Consider the following 15912-nt stretch of genomic DNA (forward strand, 5'->3'; position numbering starts at 1 on the left):
GTCCTCTTGGTTCGTGAAGCAAGACTCTTAGACGGGCTTTCGAGACGAGTATGAGGAAAGAGGCGATGAGATGATATCCGAGTTTCACAATGTTATGTTTTGGTGTTTTGGTGGTTTTTAAAGGTCGTCGTGATGAAGATGTTCAATTTGTAATCTACCTTTTACCAGGGTACTCTGACCGTTGGAGACGACGATAGATTTATTAATATCATACCGAGTACGAGTGTCTGTCTTCCTCATTGGAAATGGACCGTGGATCGCTCTTGGAACCTCGCCAGATTCGCATTGGATCGATGGTACAACCGCGTTCATGCGCGGGCTATCTCTGGGCGAATTCCGGGGTGTCACTCCCTTTTCTTCGTTTCCTTTTTTTTGTAAGCAGAATCCAAATGACGGTGGGTCAGGTGTTGATCCTATAACACATTATACCGAACCACGAGTAATGCTATGACAGCCGCTCCGACGTTGTCCAAGAATGTACCGATCCGTAAGGGGTTGGTTGCCGACAATGTATGAAATCTATTTGTAACTATATAGCAATTCCGATGCTTGAGGAACAAAATATTCTGGATCAATATTCAAAATAAACTAGGTCTGTAGATGTACCGGCTTTGTTTCTCTCTTTTGAGATAATATCATCTGCTGAATCAGGGCCACCCCATCGTCTTCGACAATTGCCAAAGAATGTCGACCACCACGACCAAAGTACGAATGTGCTTGTTGATTCCTCGTAAAAAGGGAACGAGTGAAGCCGACTTTCACAGCCATTGGGCAAATGTACATGGTCCCTTGGTGACTGATTTGTCAGTATTGCTACCATTGACGACCAGGGGGTTTTTTTGGGCCTGGGCTAACCATGAAGAGGGGCAGACTGATCAAATACGGTGTGACGGACTATACACAGGTATGATAATTACCTGATAGACAATCCCCAAGTACAACGAAAGCACTCCGCTGGTGGCGCGGGTAGTTACTGTGTCACCACGTCACTGACTGTTGGTTGAAACAAACAACAGTTCCATCGAATACCTCACCGTGACGAGGCAATCGGGATCCCACCTCAGTACGATGGTGTTGCACAATTCACCTTTGATCGGTACGTTTTTTTTTGCTTCTTCTCTTCTTTTGGAGCTTGTCGAAAGTCTTTTAGATAAGGGCCTGACTGACCCTCTTTGTGCTGTAACTTGTTGGTCTGATTTTTTAGTTACGAAGACATGGAAAACTTTTACAAAGATCCATTTTACATAAACCATGTTCGTCCGGACGAGTTGAAGTTTATAGACGTCGACAATATCGTCTTTAGTGTGGGAAAGGACGTCAAGGTGATTGAAGGTGGAAAGAATGTTTATTCGACTCCGACAGGCTTTTAAAATATTCAATCCATTTCGTTGGGTCACACACACACACACACACAAAAAGACCAAGAGTTAATTGAGACTTGTCCATGCTCAACCGTGAATCCGAAATGCTACTTGTTATCCCCGACACCTCAAGTCTTTTTGGTATTACTGTACCAACCCTCTTTCACGACGGGAGGACATATGTTTCCACCAAAAGATCCCGAGTCCAGAAACATGTACTTGTAGTGGCGACTTGCAAAGTACCATTTTCCGTTGATTTTTGTGTATTGATCTTCGTAGATTGCGAAATTGTTGTAGTACGTCTCGTTGGGTCCCTTGGCCACCTCCCTCATGATGAATCGACCCGTCGCACCGGTCCCAGTGGTGCTGTCGTAATCAATCTCCACCACTCCAGAGTGGACGAGTTGGACGAAAAAGTCCCACGGTTCGATCAATTTCTCAAACAAGGCCACGATCGAAGAAACCCCAGTCACGGAAACCTCGAATGGTTCGGTGCAACCCCACGTGGCAGTTTTACCGTCCGTCGACAGATCATCCGGCATCCAGAGTTTGGCAAACGCCGAAGGGTCGGGCGGGCTACAGGCGTTGGCGAAACGGGCGACGAGGTCTCTGATGCTGGATTCGTCGGTGAGTCGCTGGATCATCTGGTCGTTGGTGGTTGTCGTCGACATTGTTTCGTTATTGTTTGTGTTTGTATTTGTCTTTGGTGTTGGGGTCGTGTGTGCGTGCTGATATACCATCGGTTGAGTGTTGTCGGTGGGTATAGAGATGCTGTGTTGTGGACGGGAAAATGGCCCTGGAGGAAGGGAGAGAGATTGTCACGTTTTTGAAAAGAGAATATATTCAAAACAACATCATCATCGCTGACGTGAGGATGAGGTCAATGAGACAGTTGACATCCAAATCGGTGTGACGATCGATGGAAGGAGGGGGGTTTTTCCTTGTCGGCCTGATTTGGAAAAAAAAGGTTGGCAAAGGTAGTTACAACTATTTGGTCTGTGGTGACCGGCGGCGGTAGGACTTCGTGTGAACTTTGCGATATAGGGATCCAAAAGTACCTTGTAAGTGCCCAAGTTTGGAGGCAAGGCTGACCGAAGCGGGGAACGGAAAAGGGGGGAAAGGGAAAAGGGAAAACGGAAAAACGGCTGCCTCGTTCCTTGCTTACTTAATGTAAATTGTCCAACATGCGACCATCAAAAGTCATGTTCGACTTCACGAGTCTTTGTCTAATTATCAACAAGCTTTTGAAGAAGAGGATATGGTAAAAATCCGATATGCAGAAATCTCCCAGAGCTCTTTTCAGGTAGTCGGCGTCTTGTCATGCTCACATGTCAGGCCTTTACACCGAGAACTCCCATTGGGTGCGGGCGCCAATTGACTGTGGTCCCCCTCGACATCTGTGTGACACGATGCTCTTGTCTCCGTGGAAAGAGAGACAAAGTCCCTTATTAGGAATGCCTGAGACATGAAGCACAACATACTCAGTATGAGTTCGAAATGCAGAATAAGGTGTGTTGAGAGATTCTATCAAATGAGGTACCGCTATGTACGCTACAAAATGCAATCTCCAATTGATCTCGGGCCTCCCAAGGACTGAAACTAGCAGCGATGATCCTGCAGAATGAGGTGGAGGCTGGGTCCACTTTACGGGAAATCGTTTTCCGTCACCACAGTACCATAGAGCTCATGGTGTCTACGGAAGGGTTGTATTCTCCAGTTTCGGTCGGCTTTGTTGGCTTTGTCAAATAGACCCAAAGCACGTCGTAGCTCCGCCCATCGCTATAGGATCAGCAACGCGTCGTCAATAGCTAGACCTTTGATGTAGGAGACGTGTCATCGTTCCGAGATACAGATGTCATCTCCAAGGTCTGACTTTCCCCAACCTTTGTCTCCGACATGCTACGACGATCGACTTCTTGGACTTGGACCTGCTCATGCATCCGTTCGTGTAGGCGGTCCTGAGCCTCACCTTTGACAAAAATGTAGTCAATCTCCTCGAGTGTCTTCCTGGCGGTCTAATATGAACTGGTAAGCTGAGGTCATAACACCATTGACACCATCCAATGTCTTACCTCAGGCACGAAAAAGTAGACCCATGGAATACTCAACGCTTGTAACAGGATGAAGAGCAGGAATATTTTCCAACCCGTGTGCTCAACGGCAGTGGGTGTGATCTGGACCACGACAAAAGTGCAAAGCCATTCCGAAAAGGGACCTATGGCGGCGCCGACGTGGCGGAGTTGAAGAGGCGTGATCTCGGGTGCATAGATCCAAGGTACGGTACACCAAGTCATTCCAACCGTGATCTGGAATAAAACCAACATCGCCAGAGCAAGGTTGGGGTACCCACCCCCATCCTTAGCAATTCCCACGGTGAATAGAATCAGTGAGATAAGCTGGAAGACCGATCCGATGAGGAGAGTTGGCCTTCTGCCAAAGTTGTCAATGTACCTGGCTGTCATCAGTATTCTCATTGCGAGCGATTCCGCAGACGATGATCAACCTACAGTATTGGTGGCAGTGTTCCAATCCAGAAACTCATCTGAATGAACCCGGCTGCTAGACTGGCAGTAGATCTCGACAAGCCCACATTCTGCTCCAGAATAATGGTAACGAAGAAGACGACAGCGTTGATGCCGCTAAATTGTTGAAAGAACTGAATGAAGAAACATAGAAGAAGGCGTCTCATGGGTTTCAGGTCTGTCTTGTCGTTGAGAATGCCCTTCAGAGTGATGCTGCCTTGTTGCCGTTCGAGTTCTAGAGATTCTTCCATCTCGTTCTTGATGAAGCGTACTCGATCGTCATCCTCGGAGATGTTCATAAGTCTCGCAAGGACCGTAACAGCCTCCTCTTTACGGCCATGGGAGTAGAGCCATCGTGGAGTTTCGGGAAGGAACGGCAGAGTGGCCATGGTAACAAGAGCGAAGACGATCTGAAAAGCGATAGGAAAACGCCAGGCCACCTGAGAGAATTAGATTAATACGGCGGAAAACAAAGCGTCCGAAATAAACTTACCTCACCTGAGAGATTGTTAATTGTCCCATAATCCAGCCAGTAAGCTAAGACGATGCCGAATATGACAATAGAAAGCTGGATAGCGACCATTCGGCCTCGCCTGTGGCTTGGTGCAGTTTCAGATACATATACTGGGATTGTCGCCGTGTTCAAGCCTTAGCACCCATACAAAGAGCCCACTGGTCAGCCTCGAGCTTTCTTGAGATTTGAAGGGTTCGATTCACCATTTCCGAGGCCAGAAATCAGTCGACCAGCAATCAACTGTCCAGAACCGTAAGTTGCTGCCTGAATGACGGCACCAACGATCATGATAGCATTTCCCATGAGTATGGTCTTGCATCTGCCGAATTTGTTGCCCCAGATCGCCGCTGCCATGCAGCCTACGAGACAGCCAATGTTGTACAGGGCCACGATTGTGCCCAGGTATGAGGCACTTGGGTTGCCGATGGCATCGAGAAAACTGGGCTGTGACACCAAACCGCCCAAAACACCCTGGTAGCTTCAATCAATCATCTCATCTTGATTTATAGGCTTGTCCTTCATTTGCGTGCGTTCATACCTGATCATATCCAAAAAGCAGGTAGCAAGATCCTGACGACAGTGTGATGGCCCAGACCAAGGCCGGTCCGCGTAATGAGCTCAGCATATTGTAATGTCGTTTGCTTTATTCGGGAAGAGCTTAGATTCGTACCATCACTTGATCAGTCGAGGCGATGCAGGCTTTAAATCAAGATGATCGTCGTCGAGGCAATACTCCAACTTCACCCTCACCCCATAAAGGAGTATTCTTTAAGCACCTCGGTATTCCACACTCCATGCCCCGTGGGGACAACTCGGACGAATACCGGGTCGATCCCGGGTTGATTGGTCGATCAATAGAGTCAGTCAATTCCTCCAGTGGTATAGACTCGAACATAGTGTCGCTTCGCGTCGTTTTCTGGAATTACCCCAAGTTGGCCAACTCATTCCTGGATCAATTTCCACGGGTTCCTTATGCCGGGGATGTGGGTGCCTTTTCCAATCACAATACTCATGTCTGAGTTCGCTTATGCCGGGGAAGAGGATGCCTTACCAGCCGTGATACTCACCTCTGAAGCGGTTTCCACGCCTTTATTATAACGAAGAGAAGGACACCTTTCTAGTCACAATACTCATATCTGGATTCTTTGTGTCGGGAAAGGTTCCCGATACCTTACCAAGTCCCAATACTCACGCTGAATCATGTTTCAAATTTCCAATAAGCCGGCAAAGAGGACATCTTTCCTAATCATGATACTTCGTCTGAAATCCCGCAGTCAGACTGGAGAGGGTGATGGAATTGAAGTTGTGTAATTCGCCAGCTTGCCGACGACTTGACTTGAAGTCAGAGTTAGGGCAGCATCACATAATTACCCAAAAGAGATTGCCGCGGGGGAGACAGTTTTCCAAAGCTTGGCGGAAATTATTTGTCCGCTGAAGCCTGTAGCCGCAATAGTCCCGTACTGTGTTGTAGGCATTTTCCTTTGAACTGCGATTTGTAACATTTCGCCCTTTTCCAATCCTCGTACATCTCCCTTACCATCTCGCCTCGTTACCAGGAAATCCAATGGCCGGTATATTCGAGGCTCCGCGCAATGCGGGCACACTCTTTCTCGGTGGCCAGAAGATCAGCGGCGCAGATATTCGAGATCAGAACGTGCTTGCAACACAAGCAATCGCCAATGTCGTAAAATCCTCCTTTGGGCCTTCGGGATTGGACAAAATGATGGTGGATGATATTGGAGATGTCACAGTCACCAATGATGGTGCCACAATTCTAAGTCTACTCGATGTCGAACACATGGCAGGAAAGATCCTGGTTGATCTGGCTCAACAACAAGATAAAGAAGTGGGAGACGGGACAACGTCTGTCGTACTCATTGCCGCAGAACTACTAAGACGGGCGAACGAGCTGATGAAAAACCGGATACACCCTACTGTCATCATTACAGGATATCGATTAGCCTTGCGAGAAGCGGTCAAGTATATGCAAGAGAACATCAGTACAAAGGTGGAGACTCTTGGAAGAGACAGCCTAGTCAACATTGCTAAGACATCAATGTCGAGCAAGATCATCGGTGCAGACGCAGATTTCTTTGCCAACATGGTGGTCGATGCAATGCAGTCTGTCAAGTCAGTCAACACCCAGAGAAACGAAGTCAAATATCCTGTTAAAGCTGTCAACATCTTAAAAGCACATGGCAAAAGCGCTACGGAATCAATCCTAGTCAAGGGATATGCTTTGAACTGTACTGTCGCATCACAAGCAATGAAGACTCGGATAACTGACGCCAAAATTGCCTGTCTTGACATGAACCTGCAGAAGGAACGGATGAAGCTCGGTGTACAGATCACGGTCGAAGATCCCTCACAGCTAGAAAAGATCCGAGAACGGGAGGCCGGAATCGTTCTAGACAGAGTTGACATGATTCTCAAATCCGGGGCAAATGTTGTTCTGACAACCAAGGGCATCGACGACCTCGTCTTGAAGGCCTTTGTCGAGCGTGGTTGTATGGGTGTCCGAAGATGCAAAAAGGAAGACCTGAGGCGCATAGCAAAAGCCACCGGCGCAACTTTAGTCAGCACCTTGTCCGACTTGAATGGCGATGAGAGGTTCGACAGGGAGTTTCTCGGACAGGCCGATGAAGTGGTTCAGGAGCGCATCTCAGATGATGAATGCATTCTCGTAAAAGGTACCAAGGCCTTCTCATCAGCGTCAATCATCCTGAGAGGATCAAACGACTATCAACTCGACGAAATGGAACGTTCCGTTCACGATTCCCTGTGTGCTGTTAAACGAACTCTCGAGTCCGGCAGCATCGTACCCGGAGGTGGCGCAGTGGAAACTGCCCTATCCATCTACCTCGAAGAATTTGCCATGACAGTGTCTTCCCGAGAACAATTAGCCATTGGCGAGTTTTCACAGTCTCTACTAGTCGTGCCAAAGACATTGTGTGTCAATGCAGCAAAGGATGCATCCGAGCTGGTGGCTCAACTACGAGTACGGCACGCACTTAGTCAAAGAGTTCAGGAAGGAGAGGCCAACGAGAAGGAGAAGGACATTGCCAAAAAGAGGCAATATAAGAACTATGGATTAGACCTGATGAAAGGCAAAGTTGTGGATGTTGTGAAGATGGGTGTCTTGGAACCCAGCATGAGCAAGGTGAAGCAGCTCAAGAGTGCTGTTGAAGCCTGTATTGCCATTATGCGAATTGACACACTGATCAAGTTGGATCCACCTGAGCAGCCTCAAGACGATGGACACGGACACTAAAGATGCTGATCACCTTCCTACGAACAATCCTTAAGTCACCATCTGGGATCCTCCCTCATACCAAAAAGGACGAGCTTCATGAGTAACCCGGCTGCAACAGGGCTTGCGTTCTGACAAGCCCACACAGGTTGAACCTGGATTCGATGCAGGACTTCGATCTCTCCCTGAGCTTATCTTGTCCATGTCGGGCCAGATTTAATCACAGGACTTGCATCGATATGTGCTTGAGGCAGACATTCGTGGCCTACTAATCGTTGTCCTGTTCAGGAATCCGGAACTCCATACGAGGCCGATTTTTGATGTTGTGAGGTCAATGCAGTGCATGGGCAAAAATGCCAGATGTAGAAAAGAATAGAATGAAAGTTGGGAGCAAGACTTCTGTACTTCTAGTTACGAATATCAAGCCAAACATTCTTATTGTGCTAGAAAGATGTTCTCCTTGTAACGAGTACTGGCCTTTATCGAGGCTGTCAGTTTTTATGAGCTCAGCCTTGCGTCGCCTTTCGCCGATTTCACATGCGTCATTCTCCGACTGCGACTGCGGGACATTGAATCCCCTCGCCATCTGATATAATTTTTTGAAAGTATTGACTGTAACTCTCTTATTCTCATTCTCTCGCTCTATATTCGACTCATACATTTTCTTTGAAAAAGCACAATGGTCGCCGAAATCATAACCACCATTTCTCCTACAACCAACGAACCAATCCTCACCCGCCATGGTCTTGCTCCAGACGAGATCCTCCGCCTGGGCACCACCGCCCAAAAGGCATTCAAATCCTACAGAAAGTCCCATCCCACCCTTGAATCTCGCCAGAAAATCGTAACAAAAGCACTCGCCATTCTTTCGGAACGGCAAGATGCACTGGCCGCCGAGCTCACTGAACAAATGGGTCGGCCCATTTCCTACACCGCAAAGGAAATAACCACGGCCATCAAGCGAGCGGAGTACATGAACCGCATTGCCCCCGAAGTCTTGGGCAAGGACACACCCGGTGAGGCCGAGACGGGATTTACTCGATACATCCGTAAAGAGCCCGTCGGCGTCGTCCTGGTCATCTTCGCCTGGAACTACCCTTACCTCATCCTCGTCAACTCCTTGATCCCGGCCCTCCTCGCAGGCAACACGGTCATCCTCAAGCCTTCTCCGCAGACACCTACGATCGTTGAACACATCCTCGACATTTTCACCGAGGCAGGGCTGCCGAGCCACGTGATCCAGTATCTACACTGTGGCAGCCCGACGGACTTGAAGCCGCTGATCCTCAGTCCGGACGTCAACCACATCTGCTTCACGGGCAGCGTGGCGGCGGGCATAGCGATACAGCAGATTGCAAGTTCGCGGGTGTCGTGTTCGGTGGGCTTGGAACTAGGCGGGAAAGATCCCGCGTACGTCAGACCCGACGTGGATGTCGCCTGGGCGGCGGAGGAGATTGTGGACGGCGCCATTTTCAACTCGGGACAGTCCTGCTGTGCCCTCGAGCGAATCTACGTGCACGAGAAGGTCTACGATTCCTTCGTCGCCGAGGTCAAGAAAGTCCTGAGCGGGTACAAGCTGGGAGATCCCAAGGACAAGACCACGCACGTGGGGCCCGTCGTGTCCGCCCGTGCAAAGGAGGCAATCCTCAAACAGGTCTCCGACGCCATCCATGCGGGGGCAAAGGACGAGACCCCCGACAATGCGACTTTCAAGAATGCTCCAAAGGAGGGAAACTTTGTGGCTCCCGTGCTGTTGACGCATGTGAACCACAGTATGAGCGTGATGAAGGACGAAACTTTTGGTCCTGTCATTCCGGTACAGAGTGTCGGCGGTGACGACGAGGCCGTGTCCTTGATGAACGACAGTCAATTCGGGTTGACGGCGAGCATTTGGACCAAGGACGTCCAAAGGGGTCAAGAATTGACGGAGCTGGTCGAGGCAGGGACCGTGTTTGTCAATCGCGCGGATTATCCCAGCCCCGACCTGGCCTGGACGGGCTGGAAGGACAGTGGAAAGGGCGTGACTTTGTCGAGGTTTGGATTTGACCAGTTTGTCAAGTTGAAGAGTGTACATTTGAAGGATTATCCGAAATGAGATCGACACGAGTATGAGTATGATATCGGAGCGGAGCCCCGGCGGCGGCGGCGGCGGCGGCAGTTACAACCACGACTTCTGAGCATTGGTAGCGAGGATGCGATGCATTAGGTTGATACAGACCAAGGAATCTGTACTAGGGCATATTACTATGAAACAATAGTGCAACAATTTTTGGGCGGGTGGACATAGACAAAAGCCATGAAGAAAGGAAAATGATCAGTTCCTCGACCATAGTACCAAAGTCCGTACTCGGCGAGTATAGTATAAGAGTATAGCAAAGAACATGTCCGACTTAAAATTTGTTCACCAGCACACAGTATAGAAGAATAGACAAGACAAATGAGTCGTGAGTATTTCCTTTGGCCCCCCTCCTGATTTGATTATCAGACAACACCTTTCAAAACACCTTGCTTTACTTGTAAAATATTTGGAACCATAAAAATCTCACCCGCCCGGGTTTGACACGTCCTCGTTGTTCTCTTCCCTTCCAAAGCCGTAGCCAGTCATGTCAACATCGACCCTAGGTCAAGCCCCAAAGATCCAAGCTTGCTCCAAAGACCAATCAACCCACGATCTGAAAAGCCTCACTCATCATCATCGTCGTCGTCGTCGTCGTCAATATCAAGATCAATAGCGTCAGGGTTCGCGGCGACCTTATTCGCCTCTTCCGGCTTTGCAGGTTCCTCCTCGCCATTTTCGGGTGGTCTATTCCCGCCTTCGGGACCTGTGCTCGCCGCAACGAAGCCGACGGGAGCTCTAGCCTGTCTTTCAAGAGCGGCCATGGCATCACCGGCGCCGCCTTCTTGTCCGTTAGTGTCTTCCACGGCACCACCGGCACCACCAGGAACCGCCTGTCCACGCTTGACAGCTTGACTGGCGATGAAGGCGACATCGGTATTGAACTGGGCAGCCACGCTCCTCTTGATCCGCAACATTTCTTTGAAAGTGTCTTCGTTGCCGTGAGCCACTTCGAATTTCTCCCAAGTGTCCCAGAATCCCTTTTCGACTCTCGGGTCGGCGAATTGGCTCGCGTGGCCGTAGATCGCCCGCGCACGATCGATCTCGCCCAACCGCCTCTCCATCTCAGCAAACTTCAAACACATCGTCTTCGCCTCTTTGTCTGGCAACGCGGCGATAGCGCGCTCGTAGATGGGCCGCGTGGAAGTCAAGCCGAAATTGCTCGCGGATTTTGTGATGTAGAATTCGAACATGGCGAATTTGTCTTCGTCGGCAACGGCGCGAGTCGCGCGCTCGTACACACGCATGGCTGACCTGGCGAGTCCACGTTCCTCCTCGAGGCTACCGTACATGAGGAATATTGGCTTTGCGAATTGTGGAGGGCAATTCTCCACAGCTTGCTCGAATAAATCACGGAGTCTTTCGATGGAGATCTTTCGCTCAACCGCTTTGGTGAGGTACATGTTCCACAGTTCGAATGCGACGGGGTACGTAAAGACGTCCAGGCCACGCTCGTAGACTTTGAACGATTCTTCAAAGTATCCGTTCTCCTCAAGCAGATTGGCATAGTTGACCACTGTCTGGGGTGTGGCGATGCGCAGCTCGAAAATGCGGTCGTACACGGCTCTTGTCTCATCGAGGCTACCCACGCTCTCGACTAGGTCGACGTAGAAACTCCATACCTTCCACGACTTGTGGACACGCTGTTGGGGTGAAAGTGTTTCGTCAAAGTAGTCGATTGTGCTTCGCTTGGGGGCTTTCGTGGCCGTCGCCATGACTTTGAGTGCACCATCAAAGTTCTCGTTCCGTAATTCCATCTCGGCCCAGCCTACCCACGTATCTGCTAGTTCTGCGACGGACTTGTACGGCACCTTGACGGCCTTGTCGAGTATAACGCGCGCTGTATCCAGATCGTTGTTCTCCTCGTAAAATTTGGCATAGTTGAGCCAGAGTTCATGGAACTTGCCAATCGCTCTCTTCGGATGGATTGCTGCAATGGCGTCGGTGTATGTTTGCACAATTTGTTCGTGATTATTGTTCCATAGTGCGACACGCTTCTCCCATTCAATGACATTGTTGGGGTTCTGGCGTAATAGAACATCATTGACCAGAAAAGGTCGGCGATCCATCAGGTGCTCAAAGCGCATCATACGCATGTCAAGGTTGAAGTCCTTGTCGGCATCAGTGATGCCTTTGGCTGCTCTCGAGGATGCGTCGTCCATGAGGGTCTGTAAGATGGACTCTTCGAATTCGACATATGCATCGAAGATCATGGTGAAATCCCGGACTGTCATAACCGTCGTGATGCCCTCTTCAAACACGTCGCGTGCTCTTTCGAAGTCGCCTCGGGTTATCCAGTATGTTGCCAGCCCAGCCCAAAGTTTGCCTCGTTGATCGGCAAAGCGTTCAATACCGCTGCGGATGATCGTGTCAGGGTCAAAGCCCGAAACTGAATTGTCGCCTATTTCTCTGGCTTTGTTGACCATCAGTTCGACCATCTCGCTCCACAGCTGGAATTCGCTCTTGATATGCTTGGAGCGGAATTTGGGGTTGTCGAGGATCTGAATATACCGCTTGACGGCTTCGAGGTAGTGTCCGGTCTCGATCAAGAGGTCGATGTAATCTTCCATATCCTCTGGGTGGATTTGAACATATCGTGCCCATATCCTGACTGCTGTCTCTCCTCCTGCAGAGTTTGCAAACGATTTGTAGAGTTTCCATACCCGGTTGTGTTGGGTCACTGGTAGAGCCCGGAGGGCTCGATCAAACGTCCTTCTCGTCTTGGTCACATAGGGCTGCCGGAGGAGGAACGTTAGGTACATCTCCCAGATTACTGGCATCTTGTTCAGGAGGATGAGCGCTCTCTCAAACAGAGCGTTCACTTTGCTAAACTCGGTCTTGTACTTGACCGGGTTCTTCCTCCTGAGATGTTGAATCCGGAAGTCCAAGTACAACTTCCACAGTTTGTAAGACCGCGGTAACTGTATGCATGCCCTTTCTTGTACGAACGCTTGCTCGTGAATCGTTCCATTGCGCATCTTGAAGTCGATGTAAATCAGCCATGGCCGTACGCTTCCAGGGTTCCGGAGGATGTCTTGCTCGTAAGCCGCGTCTTCGCTGGATATGAGGTAGAAATCGGGCTTGCCGACCTGTGAGACCGCCATGGCGACCTCTGACCCAGGGTGCGATTTGCGTAAGATCCCAGGCATCGTGGTCAATTTGTCCTACAACCTGCTTGCTTGCAGTTCTCGAAAAATGCGGCTCGCGAAGAGAAAGCATGGCGCGCAAAGGGAAAGTTTAGCGAGAACCTTCGGAACATCATTTTAGCGGCTGCGGGAGAGGAACGTTGGATGTCGTCAAGTTCAGCCTCGCATGTGCGTCGATAAGCGAGCTTGAATAGAGCTTCGCATCCTCCTCCCCATTGTACCAGGCCCGTTTGAATTCGACATAGCACACAGGTGCTTCTTCTCCAAGATGTCCCAAGGAGCAGGCGTATGTTATTATGCCCTTTGACCCAATGCAAACGCTAACATCAGGTTTAGCGGGAGGCCGTCTTTCCAACACGGCAGGCCCTTGGTCAGATGAACAACAAATTGAAGGGAGCTCAGACAGGACACAGTCTGCTCAAGAGAAAGAGCGAGGCCTTGACCAAGTATGTATCTGTGCCTTTCGTTTCGAGTGCAATGCTGACAATCCCAACAGACGATTCCGAGGTTTGTGAGCACTGGGATTAGATTGTCACTTAATCTAACGATATTCTACAGAGATCCTCAAACGAATCGATGAGGCCAAACGGAAGATGGGTCGAGTTATGCAGATTGCTGCCTTCTCTCTGGCCGAAGTATCGTATGCAGTTGGAGGAGACATAGGTTATCAAATCCAAGAGTCTGTCAAGACGGCCCGGTTTCGTATCAAAACAAAACAAGAAAACGTCTCTGGTGTTTTCTTGCCACAATTTGAAGGATACACCAAGGACGAGATCAACGACTTTGGATTGACAGGTCTTGGAAAAGGAGGGCAACAAGTGCAAAGATGTCGAGAAACCTATACCAGGGCCGTTGAGACACTCGTCGAGCTGGCCAGCTTACAGACAGCATTCATGATCTTGGACGAGGTCATCAAGGTCGTGAACCGAAGAGTCAATGCGATTGAGCATGTCATCATTCCAAGAACAGAAAACACCATCAAATGTGAGTATATTTTTTGGTTCCTGATATTCCTTGTCGCGCTAACCACGTTATACAGACATTAATTCCGAGTTGGACGAACTTGATCGAGAAGAGTTCTACAGACTAAAGAAGGTATCGGGCAAGAAACAAAGGGACCAAGCTGCAGCAGACGCCGAGATCAGAAAACAGAGAGAGGCACAAGCTGCAAAAGGCCAAAGCAACGAGGAACCAGAGGCGGAGTCTGCAACCCAGGACGTTCTGGGAGAACATGAGGATGATGATGTTATCTTTTAAAGCGATTTCATGCGCAGGTTCTGCTGGCCACTTTATCCACCAACGCCGCTGCAATGTACCAAGTACTGTAAAAGTACCCAACCCGATGTCAATGTATCGGGGGTATTAAATCCCTGGGTTGACACTTATCGTTCTGTTCTCGTCACCCAGCCTGGCCGTAATGAAACAATACTAAGCACCAACGCCATGCTCCCCTTCGTGGCTTATGCTCGTTGATACGTGACCCTAATTCCCTTTCCTTCGTCACCAAGTTGCATCCCTGCCGTCGCCTCTTTGGCACTTATAGCGCCCGCTTCAGCCTCGTACTCCACGAATGCGATACCTTTGCGACCCGGCACCATTCTGACCTCCTTGAATCCTTCAAATCTGCTGAATATCCGTGACAAACCATCTGCGTCGTAACTGTCTGGTAGATCTCGAATGAACAAGATCTTATTCGGAGGTAGGTATTCGTCTGGCACAATGGCCGCAGCGTTCGTGCCCGAGGATTTGAGGCCAGCACCCTTGGCCGTCTTCGCCGGCCGGGCCGTAAGCCCCCCAGCGGTCTCTTGCGCACTCGCCATCGACGGCGCTGGTCTTTTGAGTTTCTGTTGTGTCGCTTCGAGTGCCTGTTTCCGCTCTTTCTCCGCTAATCGTGTTCTCTTCCACTTCTCCAGTCCGGGCTCGCCTTCCTGCTTCAGCACCGTTGCGTCGGACCGCGTGCGCGCAAAGTCAAGTTGCATGGGCTTGTCGAACAGCTCGAAGCCGTTGATCTCTTCGATCGCCTTGGCCGCATCGTCCGCGCTGTCGAAAACGATAAACGCCTGGCCCTTGGCTTTCAGGTTCTTCTTGGCCACGAGGTCGATGATGTTGCCGTATTCCGAGAAGATTTCGGTGAGGGCTTCTTTGAGTTGGTCGATCTTTATTCGTTCTTCGAGGTTCTTCACGTAGACTCTGGGTTTAGGTCAGTACAAAACTTGGGACCAGTGGGGGATGAAGCCAGAGGATGATGGCGGCTTACGTCGAGCTGGGCGCATTCTGCGTTGCAGTCGCCATGATTGAGAGGGTTGTGTGAGAAGTGTGTGTAGAGGAAGTAGAGGTTCGGAGAAGGTAATGTAGGGCCTGTCCTTCTGCAGGTGAATTGTTTCGTCGTTCAGTGCCAAAGCATAGTAGAACGACAGTCTCGCTAAACAGTCTTTTGCACGCAGCAGGTGGAACTGGCTGGACTCGCCGAACCCCAGATTTCTTGGCACATGGCTTCCTTTCATTCTTCAGGCCTCATTCAAACAGCACTTGATTCAACACACTCTACTTTTACGAGTATCTTTACACTGAGAAAAAATCTTAGTGCAGGTTGCAGGTTGCTTGACTATTTGTACTTCAACTGCGTATTATAAAACACTTCCACATGGATATTTGACCCAACAGTGTTGTGGTCATCTCAATCATGATAACATACACGACTATTCGATATCTGGACGATCTGACGTTGGTTTTGCGTGATCTGTTCGAGACAATGCTTGCCCATCAGCCCATTGATGAGACCAGCCTCATGGAGAAACAGTCCCTGGAGACTTGAATATTCGTACTGCCGGTGGAACTTTGTAGTTTCGACATCGGTAGGGAGTCGAAGCAAGGTGACTTTTCAGCCAGACACCACTGCGTCCATTTTGAAACACTGACTCCAGATTAACTCCACGCATTTATGCCTTCTCTCTTAGTGTTAGGTATGTCAAAAGACCCCACTGTACAACGAAGAAACTGGAA

The 15912-nt window shown here is 49.6% G+C and overlaps 7 protein-coding genes across 8 annotated transcripts; 4 read left to right on the forward strand and 3 right to left on the reverse strand.

The window, feature by feature from the left end:
* Positions 1-856: 856 nt before the first annotated feature.
* PV06_08786 (uncharacterized protein) lies at positions 857-1370 on the forward strand (the record flags this gene model as incomplete). The annotated part of the gene is made up of 3 exons (XM_016410161.1): positions 857-904; positions 1017-1096; positions 1205-1370. 3 exons carry the CDS (start codon positions 857-859, stop codon positions 1368-1370), a joined length of 294 nt encoding a protein of 97 aa, XP_016259183.1.
* Positions 1371-2890: 1520 nt separating this feature from the next.
* PV06_08787 lies at positions 2891-5681 on the reverse strand (the record flags this gene model as incomplete). Of its 2 annotated transcripts, XM_016410162.1 has the most annotated exons (6): positions 4936-5681; positions 4601-4868; positions 4377-4531; positions 3869-4323; positions 3434-3812; positions 2891-3376 (listed from the first exon to the last, which is right to left on the reverse strand). In XM_016410162.1, the coding sequence occupies exons 1-6, from the start codon at positions 5020-5022 to the stop codon at positions 3170-3172; spliced, it is 1551 nt and encodes a 516-aa protein (XP_016259184.1). In that variant the 5' UTR covers positions 5023-5681. The 2 variants fall into 2 exon arrangements, with proteins under 2 accessions (XP_016259184.1, XP_016259185.1); XM_016410163.1 differs by having other exon boundaries at positions 3170-3376; positions 4601-5681.
* Positions 5682-5872: 191 nt separating this feature from the next.
* On the forward strand, positions 5873-8087 carry PV06_08788 (T-complex protein 1 subunit alpha). Its single transcript, XM_016410164.1, has one exon. The coding sequence runs from the start codon at positions 5962-5964 to the stop codon at positions 7666-7668; it is 1707 nt and encodes a 568-aa protein (XP_016259186.1). The 5' UTR covers positions 5873-5961; the 3' UTR covers positions 7669-8087.
* A 172-nt stretch (positions 8088-8259) lies between these two features.
* Positions 8260-10043, forward strand: PV06_08789 (uncharacterized protein). The gene has a single exon (XM_016410165.1). It carries the CDS (start codon positions 8327-8329, stop codon positions 9740-9742), a length of 1416 nt encoding a protein of 471 aa, XP_016259187.1. The 5' UTR covers positions 8260-8326; the 3' UTR covers positions 9743-10043.
* Positions 10033-12927, reverse strand: PV06_08790 (pre-mRNA-splicing factor syf1). The gene has a single exon (XM_016410166.1). The coding sequence runs from the start codon at positions 12910-12912 to the stop codon at positions 10330-10332; it is 2583 nt and encodes an 860-aa protein (XP_016259188.1). The 5' UTR covers positions 12913-12927; the 3' UTR covers positions 10033-10329.
* Positions 12928-13074: 147 nt separating this feature from the next.
* On the forward strand, positions 13075-14343 carry PV06_08791 (V-type proton ATPase subunit D). Its single transcript, XM_016410167.1, has 5 exons — positions 13075-13195; positions 13246-13355; positions 13406-13416; positions 13468-13893; positions 13949-14343. Exons 1-5 carry the CDS (start codon positions 13178-13180, stop codon positions 14164-14166), a joined length of 783 nt encoding a protein of 260 aa, XP_016259189.1. The 5' UTR covers positions 13075-13177; the 3' UTR covers positions 14167-14343.
* PV06_08792 (uncharacterized protein) lies at positions 13998-15315 on the reverse strand. Its single transcript, XM_016410168.1, has 2 exons — positions 15167-15315; positions 13998-15099 (listed from the first exon to the last, which is right to left on the reverse strand). Exons 1-2 carry the CDS (start codon positions 15199-15201, stop codon positions 14370-14372), a joined length of 765 nt encoding a protein of 254 aa, XP_016259190.1. The 5' UTR covers positions 15202-15315; the 3' UTR covers positions 13998-14369.
* Between the last annotated feature and the right edge of the window lie 597 nt (positions 15316-15912).

The sequence above is a fragment of the Exophiala oligosperma genome (genome assembly GCF_000835515.1).
Source record: "Exophiala oligosperma strain CBS 72588 unplaced genomic scaffold supercont1.9, whole genome shotgun sequence".
Lineage (NCBI taxonomy): Eukaryota > Fungi > Ascomycota > Eurotiomycetes > Chaetothyriales > Herpotrichiellaceae > Exophiala > Exophiala oligosperma.

Coding starts and splice junctions, on each gene's coding strand:
- PV06_08788 (XM_016410164.1), top strand. CDS start 5,962: ATGGCCGGTATATTCGAGGCTCCGCGCAATGCGGGCACACTCTTTCTC.
- PV06_08789 (XM_016410165.1), top strand. CDS start 8,327: ATGGTCGCCGAAATCATAACCACCATTTCTCCTACAACCAACGAACCA.
- PV06_08790 (XM_016410166.1), bottom strand. CDS start 12,912: ATGCCTGGGATCTTACGCAAATCGCACCCTGGGTCAGAGGTCGCCATG.
- PV06_08791 (XM_016410167.1), top strand. Junction 13,894..13,948: donor AACAGAAAACACCATCAAAT/GTGAGTATATTT, acceptor CACGTTATACAG/ACATTAATTCCGAGTTGGAC.
- PV06_08792 (XM_016410168.1), bottom strand. CDS start 15,201: ATGGCGACTGCAACGCAGAATGCGCCCAGCTCGAC. Junction 15,100..15,166: donor CAGAATGCGCCCAGCTCGAC/GTAAGCCGCCAT, acceptor ACCTAAACCCAG/AGTCTACGTGAAGAACCTCG.